Genomic DNA, 22227 nt, shown 5'->3' on the forward strand with positions numbered 1-22227 from the left:
GAGATGAATCATCAAGTCTAATTCAAATATTGCGCCATTAGAGTGTAATGCTGTCGTTGTGTTGTTACTATGTTAAAACTGCTTGGTGGTTTAAAGAATAAATTATTAAACGAAAGTACAATGTATAATATTAAATAATTAAATATTACTGATTGCAATATCTTTTTTAAAGTGTAACAATTAGAATATTACAAGAATGGAGAAATTTTTACAAAATATAGGTGTAGGGTTAAGATCTATTGATGATCCATTTTTCGAAGATTCATACAGAATTTGCAAAATTTTTCAACGAAAAGGTGTTACTGTTGAAGATGATGAAGAACTATGTCATGATGTGTAAATAAAAATTTCTTTTATATAAAAATTTATCATTGTACATAACCTACAAATAAATGATTCTAATAAAATAATTTATTAATTTCAGTATAAAAGAATTCTCTTGTTACATTACTGGTTGTAAAGCAACATTCAATAAATTAATTGATTTTGAGATGCACTACAATAGCAATCATCGATATGTTTGTGCACAATGTAACAAATGTCTACCAAATCCTAGATTCTTGGATATTCATATTCAAGAAACCCATGATAACTTTTTCCAAGTTTTATCAATGAAACAGCCAATGGTATTTATAATCATTTTATTTCAATATAATTTACAGCATACTGTTTCTTAATATTAATAATATCTTTTAGTATCAATGTTATGTTTCTGAGTGTGATTTAAAATTTAATACTTCAATTGAAAGAAGAGATCATTGTGTTAGTGTACACAAATATCCAAAGAATTTTAGATTTGATAATACTTCACATTGCGTAAGAGATAAATCAAAAGATAAAATGGATATTGATGAATCCGAGCCAAAGCGGACAGAATCCAAGTCAAGAAAAATACAGTTAAATAAAAATCAAAAAACTAAAATGTTTATAGCTTCAGCAAAAGCTGCAACCTCGACAAATAACATTATCCGTGAAAGCCAATTGAGCCCTTCAAATAATAGTGCAGGAGCTACTTCGTTACTTTTTATTCCTAGGCAAGTATATAAATCATATACAAAAGTACTTACTAAAAATCAATCTGGTGAAAAAGATGTGCTTGAAAGAGGATGTATGATGGACTTGGCTAATACATTACCAAATATGTAATTGAAAATAATGTATAACTTTGGTTTAATGCTTTTTTTATCATAAATATAATTTAAATATTACAACAATCTTTGTATGTACAATGAAGCATACAAAATTTATTATTTCACGTATCTCCTATCTTATCCTCCCTTCTATTTACATATCTGCACTTACAGTCTTGTTGCTTAATATATAATTAAACTTCTAAGTTTATCTATCTCGAGTTATTTACTATGTGTAGAATATCTTTCGCAATAAATTGTACATAAACAAATTCTGGGTAAAGTTATCAGACATCCTACCTAGCACAATTGTCATTATCTTGGAAATAACATTATAACATTAAGAATATTTATATAATTTCAATATGTTAAATAACATAAAAATTTGTAATTCAATATGAAAAATTAAACTTCTAAATCCTTACACTATATTTGTTATGCATATGACTGTATATATTGTCAAAATAATACTTCTATTATTATATATCAAACATTGAAGCAGAAACCATAAAGTACTAGATTACACTAACAATTACAGAAAACATGTTACTTACAGAATACTAGACAAATTTTGTGCAAACACTGCATTTTTTTTTTTTTCATTGCCAATAACTAATATAAAAGTAACCTAAGTAAAATAAGCCATTATCTTGGCTGTTTCGTTTTTAAGTACTGAAAGTTCATATTTAAGTCTCTTATTTTCGTGTTCTAAGAAAGCTGCCCTGATAGCAATCTCATCTTCCTTAGCTCTTCGTGCGTCTCTAGAACGTTTTGCGGCTTCGTTATTCTTTCTTCTTCTTTCTCGATAAGCTGCATCTTTCTCATCAACAGTGCTCGTTGGCACAGGACTTTTCGTGACTTTTCGCATCTTTGTAATCATGCCTTCGTTCGATTGTTTCATCGTTTCTAGCATTCGCTTTCGAAATTCCGAATAAGCTTCGCTCGATTCTAGATCATACATCAATTCGGCCCCTCCTATAGTGAGCGATAATGGATCTTTTGGATAAGCCTTAAAAGGTCTTGTATTTTTTGCAATATCTATAGGCAAATTGTGTAACGCAGTTTTGTTAGAATCTGTAATCAACGTGGTGGAGGGGTTGAAAAATTGCCTTGAATTAATAGTTTCATTAGTTGTATTCAATAATGTTGATAATATACTAGGAATGAGTGGAATCGAAATGTCCATTGGCAAAGTGGGAAAACTACCGTTTTGTAATGGCGCCTCCGTGAGATTGTGAACTGGCTCGTATTTAACTATTTCCAGTGAGTTACATTCGGAAGGTGGCGTTATCATAAATTTTTGAACTTCCAAAGGATCCCCAGTTTCTGAAAAACGCTTAACTTGATCTTGTTTCGTTGTGTTTGTTACGGGTGAGTTTGAATGTAAACTGGAATTTGCTGACTCCTTCGAGATTGTTGCTTTCTTAAAGGACAAGTCCAGTATCGAGTCAGAAAATTGCATGCTAGTATCTTTGTTAGAAGCAAATTCTTTTGCTTGTATATTATCCACTATCGCTTGGAAGAGAGGATTCATTCTACAGTTTATCATCATCTAAAACAAAAAGTTTGAATAAAAAATAAAAAACATTTCTTTGAACGTTTTTCATGCAAATGCAAATATTTGTTTGCTATGTTTTGAGAAGTATTGCATATTTACTGATTATCCTCTGAGCGTTTTAAAAATGAAAATAATAATAAATAGATAATGATATAAATGGATACCTTTTAACTTTCAATTCTTTCAATTTTCTAAATATGTATTAATTATATATTACTACACGTGAAAATCACAAAAATAAAATTTTTAGCGACTAAATAGAGAATCACGTGCTCGAATTAATAATAACAATCGATTGAAAACGTGGGAAACCAACAGAAAGCGAGTGTAACAAATTATAGCTCGATATTTTGAGGAGTAAGGATATTATGTTAATGAAGTCAAAATATAATTTGTAATTAAATAACATTTGTTATTTCGACGTATTTCAAGATAAACTAGCCAATATTTATCTTATAAAAAATCTAAATATAATTTGTCTAACGAGGAATACAGTTAATTTAACGAGAAATCGAAATATAGACAACGTGTCGTCGAATAGACATTAGTGTATCCGTTAATTACGAAAGTTTGGAATTCTTTTATGTTTATCAATTAGCATAGAACATGTGTCTTACTTAATACTTAATCCCAGGTCATGCACCGGTCACTGATGTATCACAACAATATCACTTTATCGTAGTTCCAAATCGTGCACGTTTTCTTGAAGATCTTCACACAGTAATTGTTCGAAACGAAAATCTTTTTTTTAACGAAGTTATAGAATCGGTTTTTTGATGTTCTCACGATGGTTCTTCAAAATCGTTTAGAACGAATGGGGGCGCAGTTTCGCTTATATACTGCCCAACCCTTGCAAGAACTTGGGGTAGGAGAGAATCCCTTAGAAAATGGTAGGGAACAACAATCCTGTTGACCACAACGCTGGGGTCTAACTGGCACACGTTCGCCACTACCTAATCCCGAAATGTTTATAGGACGACACGTTCACATGATTACGACTACGTAATCGCGTACGTAAGAAAATGAGTTGGGTTATCTATGATCGAGTAATTGATTGTATATGTATTTTGTTGGGCTTGTATAATATTCCTGTTATAAATGGATCTTACAAGGGAATTTATATTTTAGTTTAATAGCTTGAAAATAGAAAAACATTATTACTCAAAATGTTTTATTTATGAGGGTAGTTTATTAAATTTCCTAATTATTTCTTAATACTTCTGTTACTTCTATCATGCCTTGTTATCTTTCTATTTCTTTCTATTATATATCTTTTGTCATATAAAACCAATTCATACAATGAAAATTACGCATTAAATATATTTACAAAAGAAAAACAATTCTACATTAGGAACAGAAAATAAGGTGAAAATTTACCGAACTTTAAATACAAAAATTGAAGAGGATAAGTCTTCCTTCAAACAAGTAAATCTTCTTTTGTTCATTACGTCGAAATAATCAATATTATACAAGTTACAACACACAAAACAAATTACAAAAATTCAGACTACAATGGAATTCCGTTAAATTAATCCAGGTACTGGATCAGCTCTTGCTTCACCAGGATTTTGAAAAATCCAGTTACCAATTGGCACACTAAAATCTTTCCTTTCAAATCCTGTCTGACGTCAGGGACCACATTCTGTTTCTAACAACTGGTTCGTCAAAGGGTTAGGTGTTTCGACAATTGATAACTGCTAACTGGACGACCCTCAAGTGACAGACTTAACGCATCTTTTTGTGTAATGCTTACCCGTACAAATAGTGTGTCTAGAATCACTATGCATAATCCTTTCGTGAGCCACTTGACTATTTCTCCTAATATTTCGTAGCGATCTTTGTTTATGCTTTGTATTGCATGATTTACGATGGCCACCACTGGAAGAAAACCATGAAATTTGCATAAAATGCTCATAAATTAACTGGCGAAAGTTTTGCGACTAAGTGAAATTTGGTAGAAATTTTTACGTCAAAGAAAAGTGAGAGAAAAGTCTGTACTTGTTTCATGTGTGTGATGGATTTCTTTGGTCCTGGTAGCTCGTTAGGATTGGACAACATATGGCAATCCTCAGAGCGTGTCACCGGAAGATGAACCTACTCTTTTCTTCGACTCGTGTTGATTAATGGTTCTGGTTTTGGCTGACTATGTAAGTTCATTAGTTAATCCTTACTTAAACTTTTATTTGAGCCTCCCATGGCGTTTCTTTGTTTAATGGATTCTATTGTCTCTTAGGTAAAATGGGATTCTTTGATAATAGCATTAAGAGGTTGAGAAAATCTGTTGGAAATTTAATGCCTTTAATACCTTTAATACCTTTAATTTACACATATTGTTATAAGACTAACAGAGCTCTACTTAAGGCGGTTAACATAAACTATTTACGGTATGTTATTAAAAATTACTTAAATTTATATCATACTAAAAAGTGATTGAATTGCACAAATTATATTTCTGGCAAGAATTTATTACAAGGCTATAATGATTAATTTCATTTTTGTAAATTTATATTTAAAGCTCTACAATGCCATATGACTTGAAAGTTATACTTTTTCATTCATATTTCATATTTAACAAATTTTCATTCCTTCGATTGCTACTATATCATTTTACTCTCCTTCATTGTATACAATTTTATTGCTTATTATTGTACTATCCTATCTATTGATAATAATTATTATCTTCTATCTTAATCATTAGAATAAGAAACTTCTTTAAAAATAAATAACACCTCCTTTATAAAAAAATGGCATAAATAATTGTAAGTTCCAAAGTAAGTTGTAACATAATCATTTTTTTTTTTTTCATTTTTTAATATGTAGAATAGATCAGCGTGCATTGTAAGCTTGTCAATTGTTTTTGAAAGATTTCTCTGCTCTCTTTTCTTCCGAATTCTCAAGAAAATTCATAGAAATTCGAGTGTGAGAAAAATAGGGAAAAAATGATGGACAACGAAGGTATCCAGTTATGCTCGGTAGCATAGACGTCTCATTATGTCTTGGTCCCAAGATCACGCCAAATTTAGTCCTCCATTTCATATCCCCGTTAAAATGACGTGCCGTCCATGGAAAGGCATCCTAGCGATCAATTCACTGCACCGCCTCCTTTCTCGTATACAAATTTTTGCTCTTTTGGTCACATAACCCACATTTCTATGGTGCAGGAGCAACTGCAACCCGTTATTTGCGATATTTTCTGTAGCCATCATCCGACGACAGATGAATGGGTCCTCGTATTTGCATCTGCTCCTACCGCACCGAAACGTATATAAACCCTATAACGGTATGTCGATGCAAAATTTTCGCCATGATTCGATGTGGAAAATGTCTCAATTCACCGGCATCGTTGACGTTTTTTAAATAGTCCCGCTGTGAGTAATCAGTTTTCGTGCAAGGAGAATCGAACGAACAAGGAATGAAATATAAATTTTTCAATGCATGTAGTAGATATATCGATCATCGGACAAAAACAGGTAAAAATGAAGTATAAAAGTAATATAAAAGGAGGGGATGATATTCCAAAAATTTCGTTTTAATAAATTTAGCTTTATTGTTTCTGTTAGAGTCGGATGTAAATTGCATTTATTACCGATAATATTCTACTTTGATGTTTTTACTTTTTTATGATTCTGTTCCTCTATGATATTTCCTTTCAATACTTCGTAAGTAAACAGAGCGGTCCATAAGCCAGTAGTGCGACTTTCAGTCTTGAATCTTTTTTCTTCGAAGTTTTTTTTCAAATTTTTTGCAAGCCTCAGGCAATGTAAAAGTAATACTTAAATATGAATGACTCAATTTTCCTATGATTTTTTTTTAGTTTTATAACTTTTTACTTCAAATTTGTCCACTTAAAGCAACTATTTTAATAAATTTGTTCTAACGTCTAAAATTAGTAAATTCACGGTGAGTTTCCGTGGTTAAACGTTCTAAATCGCTCGTGGGCACATCAATTACACAATCATCAGATTATCAATAGCTATGGTCCGGTTGTTTGCATGTACTAGTAGATAACACAAATAGCTAGTAGAAAGCTTCTGATAAACCAGACAATTATAATCTTTGAACACAAATTGGTATGATTGTAACTTTCACACAGATTTTTCAGATTTATAAAGACCATGATGTTTCACAATGATAATAGTTCTTAGAATCGGATATAGGTGATGTTTTTGATTGTATTTGTTTTTCGTTGAATATTACCCAATACAATATATATTGTAGAAAAGGTATATATAAGTAATATATAATAATATATTATGTAATAGAAGTAGAAGTAATACTAGCAGGTAAAAAATGTAGGTATCCAATAAAATGCAATAAGATTTCAAATATTTCATGTATATACCTCTCGTTAAAAGCGTTAAGCTTGCTAATCTTTAAGAAGGGTACAATATCGCATTAAGAACGGTCAAGATTATATTCAACCCTATGTACCTCATTGTCAACTCTGTAAAACGATGCTATTTTAATAATTACTAAAAACAGTCGAAAATTGTCTATAACAGGGTACTTTCGTATGTTCTTCGAAGGGTTGCATATGAAATAATTTCAGAATTGGACATTAAGGATCTTATCCACCGAACACAATTATTTCGAAAGAAGCTTTTACCATAAATAAATTTATATTACATATGTTATCACATATTTATGTTACATATAATGCAAATTTTATTCGTTAAAAATTATAAAAAATTTACTAATAGGTATTTCATCTTGTATTTGAATCAAGATTATTATTAATATTTTATATAAATATAAAACGAGAATATTGTGGAAACTGAATATTGTCAAAATATTATTATATTTATAACGATTCCGTTTTCTCCTTTTTGTATGAAAAATATCTCAACTTATTAAGAATCTTGAAGAAATTTACAACCCTCTCGGTAGGAAGTCTCATGATGTGACTTCGTTCCCAGACATTAGTCCTTTTAATAGCATTTGACACCAAAGCGTTTTGAAAAGAGAAGCATCAAGATGTATGTGGTAAATGTCGTTCGCAATAATTACTTCTCAATTTATCTTGCGGCCAGACCACCGACCAAGTTTAGCCAACAGACTTTCAAGATTTGCTTGCTTCCGGTCTTCGGCACGCCTCCTTCCCCCGCGAGAACTCCTTTCTTTCCATGAAAGCTTTTGCATTTCGTTCTCACTGTATTACGAGACACGCCTTTGGACAGATTCTTTGACAAGGAATTTTATTCGTCGACCAAATAGTCTCCTTTCAGAGATGGTTTCAGATGAATAGCGTTCGCCGTAAACACATTACCAATACGTCTTATTTACGACAAGGCCCGAGTTTGAGGAAATATCTGAGGAACTAGCTTGTAGGTGGAGAAAAGCTTTTGTTATAGGAGGGTTAACATCTTTGTATATTACGACAGATAAATAAACAGTTTAAAACAGAAATAAAATTATCTGGGACGTTAACTATCTTTACGCTATGCTACGTAACGTACGCAGAAATGTCTTCCATTACCATTAAATATTATAGCAAATATCATACTTTGGATATTTTATGTATTCTTGCTTATTATGTGAATTGTGTATATTGCTCTTTTTATTTTTCTATAAGTACTAAATGCTAAACCAGCTCTTCTTCCTCTAATAAACTTTATCAGTCCCTCAAACTTATATTTCATTACAACAATATTCCTTACGATGTATACAATAGTAATCTTCATAAAATATAAGTATGGAAATATTCACCGATAGCAAGATTAGTTTAGTAATAATAAGTATAATGATAACAGTAAACAAGGTATTTAAGGACAGAAACATTTACGAACAAATCGCTCAGTATCTCATCGCTAAGCTGTACAGTTACAAACAAAAAAGATTTGAATGTCTCTCTCTTTCAAGAAAGAGAAAAGGTCAAAAACGTTTACATGCTATTTATTTAAGAAGTCTCCGAAAAAAATAATGCTGTCGTAATAAGATTTGTGTATTGTTTACGCTCTTGCGAGGATTATCGCCCCCCCCCTCTCCTATTCCATAAGCTTTTATAAACTAGTAACATTCTCTCTATACTTTCTCTATCTAAAAGCTGGGTTCCCTCAACCTGGAAAATACTCACAGGTTTCTCAATTTCTTAACGGAAAAAATAGTGATCAAAAAGAGATTTATCGGGACATTTCGCAAATGAAAAAAACTGCATGCTTATTACGAAAAGCCATAAAGCAATTGGTATGGTCACAAAAATGACAAAATGGGTTTCACGATATGAAAGGAAGGACTAACTATTAGCAAATAGTAATAAGGAATTTCTTGGAGTAGAGCCAGGTATACGCAAATTATACAGTGGAACTTTAGATTACCTGGACAAGTTTTTATAACGACATCATAAAAGATACAATGATGTAATTTGTTTTTATTATATTTTTCAGAGTTGCTTTATAACTAAGCGAAGAGAAAAACTAAAAATTTGAAAACTCCACTATATCGTAATGAATTAACTTCATGTAGCTTCGAAAACGGCCTAAATTACTTAATAGCCACCTTTACGCAGCAAAAAAGGTACACTTCTCACTACCTTCAGGGTTTTTAGGGTACGGATTAAAGTAATAATCCGTCATTTTTTATTTTTTACGATAGTTTGTTCCTTTCAAATATTTTCAGAGTAATTTTTATTAGTTTTATGTAATATAAAATTACCTCTTAGGTAAGAACTGCACTTTTACGAAGTCCTTTAGTTATATTTAGGATATTTAGTTATATTTAGTTATATTTCTCACATTTTTTTGAGCCTGCTGTTTTCTTTACTTCTTCAAATATTTTCCTTTTGGGATACTCTACTCATAAAAAGCTTGGAATTTACAAAAGATTGTAAAATTATATAGAATATTAAAACTAAGTATTTAAAGATTTTCTATGTTTTGGTATATATGGATCCAGAAAAAGCAGTAAGGTTAATATGATAGAGGATGGTCGACTAAGTCTTCATGTTCTTTCACATTACCGAAGAACGAATCATACATGGGAAATGAATCTAGGATCCATGCTGCACCATCGTCAACCCCTTCAATCGTTGACCATTGTTCAGGTTCTCATTTCATTTATTCTTCTATTCTTGTAGTATATTTCTTTCTCAATCTAATCTTATTTTATAAAAAAAGTCTCATATTTATATCCAATAATATTATCACAAATACACATTCATAATCGTGTAACGCCTATCACTTGCATTTATCGACAAGATGAGAAAGAGTATATTTGAGGCGAGGCAAAGTTGAGAACTATTCTTTTGAAAATACCAGGATGTTGGTCAGCATGTCATGTGGCCAATAGCCAGTGGCCGCGTGGGTGGATGCATGGTGCAGATGCAAGAGCAGACCAACCCTTCCGTAATAACGTGGAAAGGAGGGAGCCGTGCTGCGACCCTTCTTTCCGCATTTTGACATGTCGATATAGGAGAATATACATTGTGTTGGCGTTCGCCCATCTCCTAGGACGACTAACGGTAAACGTACGGTAGGGAACGGCACTCGAAAATGTGTGTCAAAAGGGCACAATTCGTGGACCGCTAGATTCTAAAACCGTGATCTCGACGAACCCTTTCTGTCTTTGTTCGATTGAATTCGTGACATTATCAGGAAAATTTTGACGATATCTGTATGATAACTATCTGTAATTGGAGTTAGGATTGAGACAGTAGAAAAACATGATAATGCATTTCTTATTTTTTATGGGGGAAACATCTTCAAGTTCAAAACGCTTCCGTAAAATCCTGTATGTATAGGATTATATACTTCATTCATAAAGTTATTTTGCTATCTCTTTTCTTTATTTTTTAGTATGTGTTTGTAGGTTTCTTGAAATAATGTTTTCTCTTCTTTCTTCTTTTCAACTATATTTTATTAAACTACTCTTGTTTGCTAACCAAATTGCATACAAGTTAGAAAATCAATAAAAATGGAATTGGCATGGTTCTTTTCTGTGATCTTTAATTATAAACCAAATTAAATTGTTTTTTTAAATCAACTGCAAAAGCTTATTTTAATTATCATTCATTGTACACCGTCATATACACATCGCCACATCATATATTATGTAGTATAATATAGGAAAAGAAGATTTTTTACAGAAGTTACGATAAATTGTGTAACTAAGTTTTCTTTATTACGTGAGGTAGATCATACTTGCCGCGAACGCATCTGATTGTAACACCCGGAGTATCCTTTATTTTTCCTGGCTTACACAGAACGATGTTATGCTCTTGAAGATTGTGGCCCTCGCCTAAAAAGATAAGAAACATAATTATTATAATATTGATATATAAGATAATTAGGATCTATTATATTAAATGAGGTGGTTATAACGCGTAAGTGTATTTAATAAAGTATCGAGTGAATGAATTTGTAATAGTCGGATGTATTAAAATAAGTATAAGTACAAATACAGAGATAGTGTATGCTGAGTTTATTCGTCGCTCGCTCAATGCTACTATACCAATCGAAAAAAGGATAATAATATTGATATCACAGGGAGCACGTTCGTACATTTATATCAGCGGACGTTATCACAAAAAGTTAACCTTCTTATGTAACTCTGGCTAAAGATTAGAAAAAACAGCAATAATAATCTATTCAAAGTTCTTTTGCTTCTATACCTTGTAACCCAAAACAACGTTAGTATTCAAAGGCACAATAATATGGGTCTCTGCCAGATTTGAATTTTCCATTTCAACTTGAAACTTTTTCTACAGCCATGTGCCGCTACATAAATATCTTTCTTTCTCGTGATTAGCATATTTCTATAATAGTTCTATAATATGAAATCTAAAATGTGCTCACCCGGTATAAAAGCGACCATTTCCTTGCCAGTTGATAAGCGGACGAGTACGCATTTTCGATTCGCAGAATTAGGTTTTTTTGGCTTTCGGGTTAAAGTTTGTATGACTACGCCTTTTGCAAATGGTTTCCCTTCTAAAGGATTTTTCTTCTTCTTATATTTTTTATACGGCCCAAATCGATGCAACCTTCTTAATGTTGATCCGAGTCTTATCTGTAAGCCTAATTTAATTAAATACATACTTATAATGTGAGTTCGATAAAACAAATATAAAGTAAAAATAACAAATTAGGAGAACAATTTAGAATTTTTTTCAAGTAAGCTATTAATATGAAACAAATTTCTCTCTCATTCAATTTATTCTAAAAATTGATAGACTTCTACTGTTTACTACATTAAGGTATGTTTTTCCTTTTTCCTTCCAATAAATATTCTGATTAAATAAAAATGAAATATCTGCGAATGCTTGTGGCTACGAACAACTTTGTAGAGCGTAACACGTAACTTTTATTTTCTCCCATTTCTTGAGCAGTTTTGCCTTTCTCTCGTTCGCGTTCCTTTGTCAAAGTTTCAAAGACAAAAACCTGTATTTACCAAACGAAGTGGACGTATTAGGCTTCGTGTGGTCGTCCGAGGAAACACCTTTGGTCCCCAAAAGAGTCTGAGGGAAATAAAAGGAGTAGTTGCGAAGCAATTACAGGCGTGATACTCTTATCTTCGAGACATGTATAGCCGTAAAGGGAAAGTAATCGCCCGGTGAATGGGTACAATTGGATTTTCACTAGAAATTCTTCGATTATGTAACGACAAACCGGGCCCAATTAGCGTCGAACGTACTTTTCGGTGACGAAATTACGCCCAGGGACACGACTTCTTAACTAATTGTCGATCTCGATAAATTAGGAAACGTTGAGCAATGATTGCCTCGCGAGAAACTATTTACATGTAAAAGAAATAGAAGATCTGAAATAGAAAAGAAATAGAAAAATCTGGACACAATTTATTCGAAAATAATTGTTCAAAATACTCGATAAAAGTTTTTTTGGAGACAGTTCTACGAAGATCTCGATACAGTTTCTTTGAGAATAATTATTTGAATGTGTTCACATAATAATTCCTTATTTTTCTCGGAATAACTTTTCAAAAATTTCGACACAATTTTCACAAGAATTGCGTGAATGGTATGAGAAAAAAAAATCGTGCAACACGACTAAGGATTGCGACAAGAAAATATTCCCCAAGGATGACCATGTTCCAGTCAAGGCTATTGTCAACGAAGTATGGAAAAATAGGAGACCTACTGCGTGGTAACAGCACGAAGAAACTGAAAACTCTTTCGCAAATAATCTTACGAACCGAGGGAAAAGAGGGTTGCTGGAGTTGATGGAATATCAAATATGACGGGCGTTTGACATCTGCAAGCCGCTCGTCCAAGTTTAGACCTTTTTCGCTGAAGCGTGTATAAGCTTATTAAGAAACATTGTTACAAGGCAAGGTCCATCCATCTTTGTACAAAACGCTACGATCCATGAGATCGCGTAACCTGAAAATGAACAGCAATTTACTGTTTGCAAAATTAGAAAAAATGAACAGTACGTAGTGATGAAATTCTTCGATTGTCTTTCTTTGTCTAATTTTTTAAGTCGAGTAGTCATGATATTATGTATGTATGCAAATGGAAGTACTAATTACAGTCACAAGACTAATGATTATAGGCTAGCACGCAATTAATGTTGCCTGAAGATAATAGGCAATTTGTTGGAAACAATTCATATCGGAAGGCGAAAATATTTTAAAATAGGAGAGTATTATGAATAATAAATTACTACCTGCATGCCAGTCTTCAAAATCATTTACGTAATACAACATTTTGTGAAATTACATAGAGAAGTGAAAGATACTTTAGAAACAGAAAAGATACGTTAAAGCGTCTTCTATAATTTTTCAATGAAGGCAGTAATAATAAAATATCAATAAAAAGTTCGCTATAATTACATTGAACATTTCAATTTTCCACGAAAGATTCTAAATATTCGAAACACTCTCAAATCATTGTGCAGAATCAGTTGTTCATAGTCGTTTGAAAGAAATTCGCCTAAAACATTCATAAATTCGACGAGATTCGTAGTCGAAATAAAATGTCAACGATGACATGACAATTTCGTGATATTTCTTTGGTCGTTCATGAAAGTCCACGATTTAACAGGGTCTGTTAGTCGAGACTGTGCCATTGTTGTTCATTTCGAGATCTGACTGACCACCGTTCTCCAACACGACAGATGTCCAAGCCTGTTGCTACTAATCCAACCTAACTTGGGCTTAACTAGTGCAAGAGACCAGCAGAACCTATTATGCATGGAAGGCAACCCTTTTTCTCGAAAATCAATACGCAAGATTACATTGCGAAAATTCACGACGTCGTAGTTGCGCCTTTGTCGCATACACAGAGCCAGGAATCTATCACTCGCTAAATCCGAGGCTTACCTTTCCGGTTGCGACTGTTTAGTGAAAGAAATGAACAACTGGTGAAATTAGAAGCCGATACAAAGGCCTTGCTCGGAAAACAAACATTGTCCGTAATCTGGAAATATTGAGATTAGTTGTGTTTCGGGTTTAGTTTGAATTAAGGATCTCATTCATTTATGGAAAAAAGGAAAACAGTGAAAAGTGAATAGAAAGACATTTTTTATATTAGAAAAGGAAGAAAGATAGTGAAACGTGAAAATGTTTAATAAAATTAATGAAGAAAATTGTAGAAATTTTTATAGTTTGTTCATGATGTTTGTATTGAGTAAACTAAAGCATACTTATAATTGTACGAGTAATTTTTTACCATAGTTCGCAAATTTTGTAGTTATAGTTTTGCATTTATTATAGAAATACAAATTTAGCAAGGAAATTGAAAAATGAAAAATTGTACCCAAAATAGAAGAAAATGAATACGATGATAATAATCTATACAACATATGCAACGATATTTAAAAAAATAATATTGCATGCAATGATTTAAAAAATATAAAAATGTGTCCAATGATAACATCCGTTCCTAATTGTCGAGAACGAAACTATCCCACGAATGGTCCATTGTATCGTTGCGAAAATACGGATAACAGTTTTACTGCAGGCTGTATCCTTCACAGGATCACATCTGACAACTGGTCAACCACAAATGGACACGTCACCCCTCTGATTCCCAGCGATTTTCGCTGTTGGCCGAGGAAAAGCTTACTTTCTCCCATTCGTGTCCTTTCTTGTGTAGTAGCCGGATCCCTTTTTGCATTTTGAGACGTCTCTTCTTTCTATTTGTAGGCATCAAAGAGGTAAAGCGCTGCGTGTGCTTTTGCAAGCCACGCGCTTTTTCGCGGACGAAGAATAAGGGAAGAAAATCGTGGTCCCTTTTTAGGTCGACCACCCCTTTTGCTGCATTTACTCCGTTGAGAAAACGGAGATACCGATCTTTCGGAAAGGCTTACGGAAATTCGAGATGTCACTCGAATTCTTATGAAATTGTCTGGCCTGGTTACACTTATGGAAAGTGCAAATAATACTGATGGACCTTCACACGATTTCACGTAAATGGGTCAATGCTGGTTTTGGTTTGCTTCAAGCAAAGCCCTTTTCATCGATATTTTTAAAAACTTCTGTATTTTTCCGAGCGTTCCAATTATTTTTAGGTACTAAAGCGAGCGCTTTTACGAATTTTGAAGAATATTTTTATAATACTTTTGTTGAATATTTAGGGTTTTGATATTTGCTTACAGTATGATTATGATTTTTTTTACTAACAGTTATTAATAGTAATTTTTTTATTTAATAGGAAATTAAAATTGAGAGATTACCAAGTTCTTATTAATTGATAGATATCTTATTCTGCGATATATTATATTGTATATCTAATATATATTATACTATATATATAATATATATCTAATATAATGTATCATATCTAATATTGTCTTTGATTTATAAAATATAGCTTACCTTGTATCAAGCTTCCAATATATGAGTTATTAGTAGTCAGCACACTTCCTATTCAGAAACAAGAATATTATTTTTACATTATTACAATAAATTATGTTCTAAATTAACTTTTCCCAATCATAGCCTTATAATATATACTTAGAACTTTATTAATTAGGAGAATAATACCTTGAATTTCAGGGTTTGCACATAATTTAGTTAGATGTTGTTTGCTAGCTGTGAAACAAACATATTTTCTATTAAAATCATGTATAAAATTAACGTTTATTAAAAGATACGCTAAAATAGCAAGCAAGAATTGATAATTGAGAACGATACAAGGATTTATTTGACAACAGGAACTAATTACTTTTAAATAATATTGATGGTACGTATATAAAATTAGGGCCATAAAATAACGTGAATTATTGTTGATAAACAAAAATTGTGATATTTTTTATTTTGATAGTTTAGGTTAGAGGTTAGGTTAGGATTAGGTTATAATTCTCTGATATAGTAACCGTACCTGCGATGGAACTTGTAAGACAAGATCTAACTCCACTCACCATACTTCTTGCTAAGAAATTCATGATTGTTTTAACTTTTAATTGATAATCACACAAATTTATAAAATACAACTTTATATCACATTCTTACAATTCTGCCTAGCGACAAAACATCGAACCTCGTTACGTCACCAAAGTGAGGATAGATAAAACCCATTCCTACATTATCTTTATCTGAGACACGAACCTTATGACTGTTTATTAAAAATGTTAATAAAAATAATCAACTCTTTCGTTAAAGCTTTAGGAACCTTAAAATTAATTTTATTAAAGTAGGTTATGATATATATTTAAAATTTTACTTAACGATTGATTACACATAGTGTATGGGGTATAACAAGGAAACAGTAATAACACTGATTACAAAATTATTAAAAATTTATTTTACGATTTGCAGTACAAAAGCTCCTTTCGCCATCAAATATGTGAAAAGATGCGGTACCATAAAATCAGAATAGTTATCACTGTCTTTTTCACCATCCACCGTGTCCACCGGAGAGTCCTCCAAGACCATGTCCTCCAAGACCATGTCCTCCAAGACCATATCCTCCCAATCCACCGCTAGAGATACGGATGCTTTTGGTGACTACTGGAACGCTGTATGATACACTACTAAGTCCTGTAAGTAAAAAAATAAAAAGAATTTTTTATCACGTTAGTAAACTGACAAATTACAAGTCATAGATCATCTTTATAATATAAATATAGGAATTATCAAACATATCCTATTGTTTAGAGGACAGGAGTAGCCCTTGCAGAAATTAGAATACGTAAGATTAGAGTAAAATTTTCTTTTCTTATCGTTACCTCCTCCATGACCTAAGCCACCTCCATGACCTAAACCACCTCCCAAACCATAGCTGATGCCTCTCTTCTCGATTACCTTTTCTTCAGATTGGGCATACAAGGGAGATGCCAAAGCGAAGATAGCAAGAACAATCTGAAAATAGAAAGTTAACTTGTATGTGATAATCTTGCAAGTATACTTCGTAATACTAGTCTAGCCTATATACTTGGACGTAAACACGTTAGTTCCTCGTAATATATAAAATTATGCTTTCCTTCGAAAATGTAATTTTGTTAGTTAATATCTTTGTTTAATTATGTTTAATACCAATCAAATATTTCTTGCTGCTTTCAATGAGTAATTCAAGGTATTAGGGTAAATTCCATATATTAGACCCTTATTCCTTAACATCATGTAAGTACCATATACATTTAACTATTAATTAAAGCGAAGCAGTAATTTAACATTATTATGAATATGTAGTATAACAAAATAAATAGGACAACTTCAAAGGAATTACTCACGAGAAATTTCATGTTGCTAGTGCAATGTAATGTGTAGCGACGGTTGGTTCGCGACTGAAACTGATGCAGGTTGGATAGAATACACCCCTTTTATACTATTCGAGCCTTTTTCTTGCGGTATCGCATCCCGGCAAAGTTGGATTACGCGTGTGTGTACACTTGTCTACACGCCTTTCTAATACGTTGTTTTCCCGTCGCTGTCTTGTCACGAAAATTTTTCAACGCGAGGCTACCAGCCACCGCGATAATATTAGCCGCGCGGTACCGTCAATTCGGTTGGAACAAAATAGGTCAATTGTGAAGATTAGTAATAGATATCATAACGAAATCGTCATTCATACGCGAAAGGAATAGATTTGTTACTCTTCCTGGTTTTGAAATCGGTTTGACCGCTCGAAATTCAAGCAGTCGATTCCACCAAACTTAGACAGTAACGTATACAGGTTTTCTTGCGCACACGAATATTTAATTAAAGAAATCGCCAAGTGTTACGTTGATTATTTTCCTTTCTCGAGTAAACTTCTCATATACTATTATTATTATTACTATTATTATAAAATATTATGATAAGTAATACTTTTAAAATTACGGCGAGAGTGGAATAAATGTATTCAGACAATTTTGATAACATGTAGGACAAACTAATCAATTGTAAAATACTCTTGTAAAAACTAAAGTGATGGCTTATGATAAGTAATATTTTTCAAATTACGGGGAGAGTGGAATAAATGTATTCAGACAATTTTGATAACATGTAGGACAAACTACCCAATTGTAAAATACTCTCGTAAAAACTAAAGTGATGGCTTATGATAAGTAATATTTTTCAAATTACGGGGAGAGTGGAATAAATGTATTCAGACAATTTTGATAACATGTAGGACAAACTACCCAATTGTAAAATACTCTTGTAAAAACTAAAGTGATGGCTTATGATAAGTAATATTTTTCAAATTACGGGGAGAGTGGAATAAATGTATTCAGACAATTTTGATAACATGTAGGACAAACTACCCAATTGTAAAATACTCTCGTAAAAACTAAAGTGATGGCTTATGATAAGTAATATTTTTCAAATTACGGGGAGAGTGGAATAAATGTATTCAGACAATTTTGATAACATGTAGGACAAACTACCCAATTGTAAAATACTCTCGTAAAAACTAAAGTGATAGCTTATCATGTTCTTCTCTTGTTATATAGTATTGTATTTACGGTTAGCTTAAGGATGGCATCGGATGCTCAAAAAGTGGATGAGCTTCTTTGAAATGTCGCGTCACGCCGTACTTTATACGATGATCCTTTCTTGCTCGATCCAGTTGGCACGTCGGTTAACAAGAATTTCAATGCGAGACGTTAGCTCGTATTTTCCGCGCATCTCGAATTTCATCTATATTGTGTAACTTTCACTGTTACAACGTGCAAAGAGGACGGTTTTCGGTTTCGGTTACGTAAAATTACGAATGTAAATTTTTATGTTGCATCTTATGGTTACACTTCCTCCCTTGAGTGTTGCGTTGGGACATCGAGTAACAGCGAATTAGACTAAATATTCTGCGTATGAAAAATAGGAATATTGAAGTGATATATCATTATTTATATATTGCATTTATTATCAAAGAATTGCACTCTCTATGAAAAAGTAAATGATTCGTGTACAAAATTATTGGAAATATTTCCTACATCAAATCAGAAATCTTTGTTACGATTATCCTTCTTCTAACACGACTTTTTAAATGAATTTAGCACAATTTATACTATCTAATATAAAATGAGTTTTTATATCCTTTATTGTAAGCATTATGGCAAGAAGTTTATGCTGTTCAAACACATTTTCGTAAATTGAAATTCGAACCCGTATATCATCATGCAAAAGCGCTAGCGATTTAATATATAGGATGCCATCTAAAAGCACTATTAGGATCTCAGACATGGTCCATTCCAATATCACGAAAGGACATTGATGAATGAATTCGTGATTTCCAGTTGCAGCTATATTATATCATAACTTCAGAAAATAATTATTAAAATGATCGCCTAAATTCGTCGAAATATATATTTCAACTTCAATATAAGAGAAGACGATTTTTCAAATAGAGAATAGAATACCTAATGAAAAGGAAAAGTTTCATTATTGAAAGTTTTGTAAACAACTTTCAAAATGCAATAAATATTTCCTGTTAGAACGATTCCGTGCAATATTTTCTGATTGATTAATGGCTCGCCCAATATACATCGCCGGTTTTAATATCATATGACTCAACTCTAGAGCTCGATAGGAATCTGAAAAGTAGAAGATATAAAGGTAGGTTGATTTAATCGGCATTTTTCTCGTTTGTTTCGTTGTAAAAGTAATTATACCATTACGATTACGTAAACGGAACGCAGTCGGTAGAAGTTGAACAAATTTCTTATAAGTTTACGCACGTAGATATTACTAAGTGATTAGTTTCGAAAGGTATCAGAGATCGTGGACAGGGTTATTGTGTAAGATCGATGAAGAGGGTCGCACTCCGCATCATTAGATTGATACCCGGTAATTTGATAAGCGGCTAACTTCGAAATTGCAATCGTGAGCTAAAACGAACCGAACCGTGTAAAGCCTGATAAATTACGGCTACGTTTTACGTTCATTGGCTGTGGTGATGTGTAGCCATTGGGGTTCTGGGACCGTTCTTCTTCTTAAAGTACACCGGTCGACCATCCGAAGATAATTTAAACTTAAAGTACGCAGATTCTGATAAATTTATGAGTATATATATTTTCAAAGATTTTTAATACATTTCACTTGACGTGACTTGACTACAAATTTAAATGATACATTTTATATGATAATCATATGAAATGTGGGAAGAAGTGATATATATAAGAATTGTTCCCACAATTAATTTATTTTATAATATATGTATGTATATGTATATGTGGGTATATATTAATATGGGTTAATATGAGATGAATACCTTCGTTTTTAATATCATGAAAATATTTGTTGTTTTATAAAGAAAATAAAAAAATATATAAGATAACAGGGTATGTAATACGTATAATAACGGTGTCAAAGGAGGATAATGATTTTTAGCGGAAATTTTTTTATCGACAGGAAAGAACACTCATTAAATAGGTAACACAATCACCGACAGATGGTACGACAAGGTATTGAAAATAGTGCTAGAGTTTTCGTGCTAACCTTTCTGAAATTATTTAATAAGTGTTAGAAAGAAATAATAGTGATAGTTATAATGTATAAAATGTTATCAAATTGATTTATAAGATTATACGTATATTTCTTTTATTAATAAAGCTATATTTGTTTTGATTACTACTTTGTTATAAATATGTTACGATTAAGTATTCCACAAAGAGTAAATGGAGCAGTTGATGGTGATGTGTATAAACAAATCAATAATAAGAAAGCTGTATTACAAGAGCAACAAAGAGATTCTAAGTTATCAGAAACAAACAAATTAGAATCTGTAAATAAGTTTCAAGTAATGGTAAACACAAAATCAGTATCTATTTTTGGTTCTGAGACAGTTGAGAATTGTGGAATACGATGTATTAAAGATAATGAAGATTTAAAAATTCCAACTGTAACATACATTCTTAGCGAAACCATGTCTCCCAAAGTAAAAGCTGCTTTAGAGAGGTGGAAGAAAAATATAATTGATATATATGAATAAGAGTATTTTAAGACATACCGTAAAGGTGTAACATTTGTATGATAAAAATGAGAATTTTAGATATTAACGACTGTTATATATTTTAGGTCTATTTTAGGTCTATTAGGTCTAACAGTGATAAATTATTTCATTCTTATATAGAAATGATGTTTTTAAGTAAAGCAACTGATATTCCACCTTCTATCAAACCAATATACTCTAGTATAAAACCAATATTAAACGATATGCAATTTTTTCTTAAAATTGAGACAAATCTGATACATCTGACATTGAGATACAAAAGCATCATAAACTGTATTGCTTCCTATAGGTATAACAGAGATTGCCTTTATCGTTATAAGGAAATATAACTTATCATGTGGTCATCAGTGTAGTACACTAGTTTTTGATTTGAAAATTACTTTTTTACACTTTAAAATAGTATTTAGTTAGGGGTAACATATATTTAATTGATTGAAAAAAGTCAAGGGAACGGAAAACATTGCTTGCAGTAAGTTATGATGCACCTATACAAGTTGCTGCTTATATTGGAGCTATTAATGCTTTTAGTAAATATTCATTTAAGGTAACTATCTTTTAGAAGTAATATATAAAGGCATCTAAATAGTTTTATGTAAATTATGTAGTTGCACTAATAGATAGATAAATGTTTGGTTATCATTGCTTATACTAATGGCGAACCTGCAAGTATTTATGAATTGAAGGGTGATGCTCTGCAAATAACATGGAGAGAATGGTTGAATAGGTTGGAACAGTTTCATGCAAATTATAAGAAAGATAATTTAAATACTTAATTTATATTTGTAAATTAAAATAGGGTATATATTATACTACTTATATATTTCACTGAATTAATTTCATAGTATTTTTAGTATTTCATAGTCAACAAATATTATTTTATTTGGGAGATTATAAAAGATGAGAATTCTTTTATTGTAGCGAAAAAGAGAAAGGTGTTCTGGACTATGTAATCTGTACTGCTATATCTTATTCAAAAATAAACAAACCAATAATTTATATTAATTCCATTTAATATTACAACTTCTCTAACTTTTTATCGACATTATTTCAAAAAAATAATCTTTTGTGATATCGTAGTAGAATAGAATTTAATTTTAAAAATATAATTAAATTACGATTTTCATAATAAAATTCATTCTTATGAATTTTGTCTTAAATATCTATGTAAACAGCGCTAACTATCTTTCCAAACAATTACTCGTGCCATTTGAATA

The 22227-nt window shown here is 31.7% G+C and overlaps 4 protein-coding genes, 1 long non-coding RNA gene and 1 pseudogene across 5 annotated transcripts; 2 read left to right on the forward strand and 4 right to left on the reverse strand.

The window, feature by feature from the left end:
* Positions 1–20: 20 nt before the first annotated feature.
* Positions 21–1214, forward strand: LOC132908735 (zinc finger protein 511). Its single transcript, XM_060963013.1, has 3 exons — positions 21–336; positions 425–626; positions 697–1214. Exons 1-3 carry the CDS (start codon positions 197–199, stop codon positions 1144–1146), a joined length of 792 nt encoding a protein of 263 aa, XP_060818996.1. The 5' UTR covers positions 21–196; the 3' UTR covers positions 1147–1214.
* A 481-nt stretch (positions 1215–1695) lies between these two features.
* On the reverse strand, positions 1696–3465 carry LOC132908728 (thyrotroph embryonic factor-like). Its single transcript, XM_060963002.1, has 2 exons — positions 3332–3465; positions 1696–2682 (listed from the first exon to the last, which is right to left on the reverse strand). Exon 2 carries the CDS (start codon positions 2680–2682, stop codon positions 1759–1761), a length of 924 nt encoding a protein of 307 aa, XP_060818985.1. The 5' UTR covers positions 3332–3465; the 3' UTR covers positions 1696–1758.
* Positions 3466–4724: 1259 nt separating this feature from the next.
* Positions 4725–9444, reverse strand: LOC132908749 (uncharacterized). Its single transcript, XR_009658409.1, has 2 exons — positions 7696–9444; positions 4725–4966 (listed from the first exon to the last, which is right to left on the reverse strand). It is a non-coding gene; the product is annotated as an uncharacterized LOC132908749 (long non-coding RNA).
* A 932-nt stretch (positions 9445–10376) lies between these two features.
* Positions 10377–16121, reverse strand: LOC132908739 (small ribosomal subunit protein uS12m). The gene is made up of 5 exons (XM_060963018.1): positions 15962–16121; positions 15625–15672; positions 15457–15504; positions 11478–11696; positions 10377–10920 (listed from the first exon to the last, which is right to left on the reverse strand). The coding sequence occupies exons 1-5, from the start codon at positions 16023–16025 to the stop codon at positions 10790–10792; spliced, it is 510 nt and encodes a 169-aa protein (XP_060819001.1). The 5' UTR covers positions 16026–16121; the 3' UTR covers positions 10377–10789.
* A 279-nt stretch (positions 16122–16400) lies between these two features.
* LOC132909072 (acanthoscurrin-1-like) lies at positions 16401–19245 on the reverse strand (annotated as a pseudogene).
* A 1402-nt stretch (positions 19246–20647) lies between these two features.
* LOC132909073 (mitochondrial genome maintenance exonuclease 1-like) lies at positions 20648–21820 on the forward strand. The gene is given in 4 exon segments (XM_060963658.1): positions 20648–21019; positions 21079–21302; positions 21425–21557; positions 21631–21820. Coding segments are annotated over 4 exon segments (885 nt in total). The 3' UTR covers positions 21787–21820.
* The last annotated feature ends 407 nt before the right edge of the window (positions 21821–22227 follow it).

The sequence above is a fragment of the Bombus pascuorum genome, chromosome 7 (genome assembly GCF_905332965.1).
Source record: "Bombus pascuorum chromosome 7, iyBomPasc1.1, whole genome shotgun sequence".
Lineage (NCBI taxonomy): Eukaryota > Metazoa > Arthropoda > Insecta > Hymenoptera > Apidae > Bombus > Bombus pascuorum.

Excerpts from the sequence above, each read along its gene's own strand:
- LOC132908735 (XM_060963013.1), top strand. The coding sequence starts at position 197 with ATGGAGAAATTTTTACAAAATATAGGTGTAGGGTTAAGATCTATTGAT. Across the intron at positions 337-424 it reads GAAGAACTATGTCATGATGT|TATAAAAGAATTCTCTTGTT; the intron begins GTAAATAAAAAT and ends TATTAATTTCAG. Across the intron at positions 627-696 it reads TATCAATGAAACAGCCAATG|TATCAATGTTATGTTTCTGA; the intron begins GTATTTATAATC and ends AATATCTTTTAG.
- LOC132908728 (XM_060963002.1), bottom strand. The coding sequence starts at position 2,682 with ATGATGATAAACTGTAGAATGAATCCTCTCTTCCAAGCGATAGTGGAT.
- LOC132908739 (XM_060963018.1), bottom strand. The coding sequence starts at position 16,025 with ATGAATTTCTTAGCAAGAAGTATGGTGAGTGGAGTTAGATCTTGTCTT. Across the intron at positions 15,673-15,961 it reads TCTTACAAGTTCCATCGCAG|CTAGCAAACAACATCTAACT; the intron begins GTACGGTTACTA and ends TTTGTTTCACAG. Across the intron at positions 15,505-15,624 it reads TGCAAACCCTGAAATTCAAG|GAAGTGTGCTGACTACTAAT; the intron begins GTATTATTCTCC and ends GTTTCTGAATAG.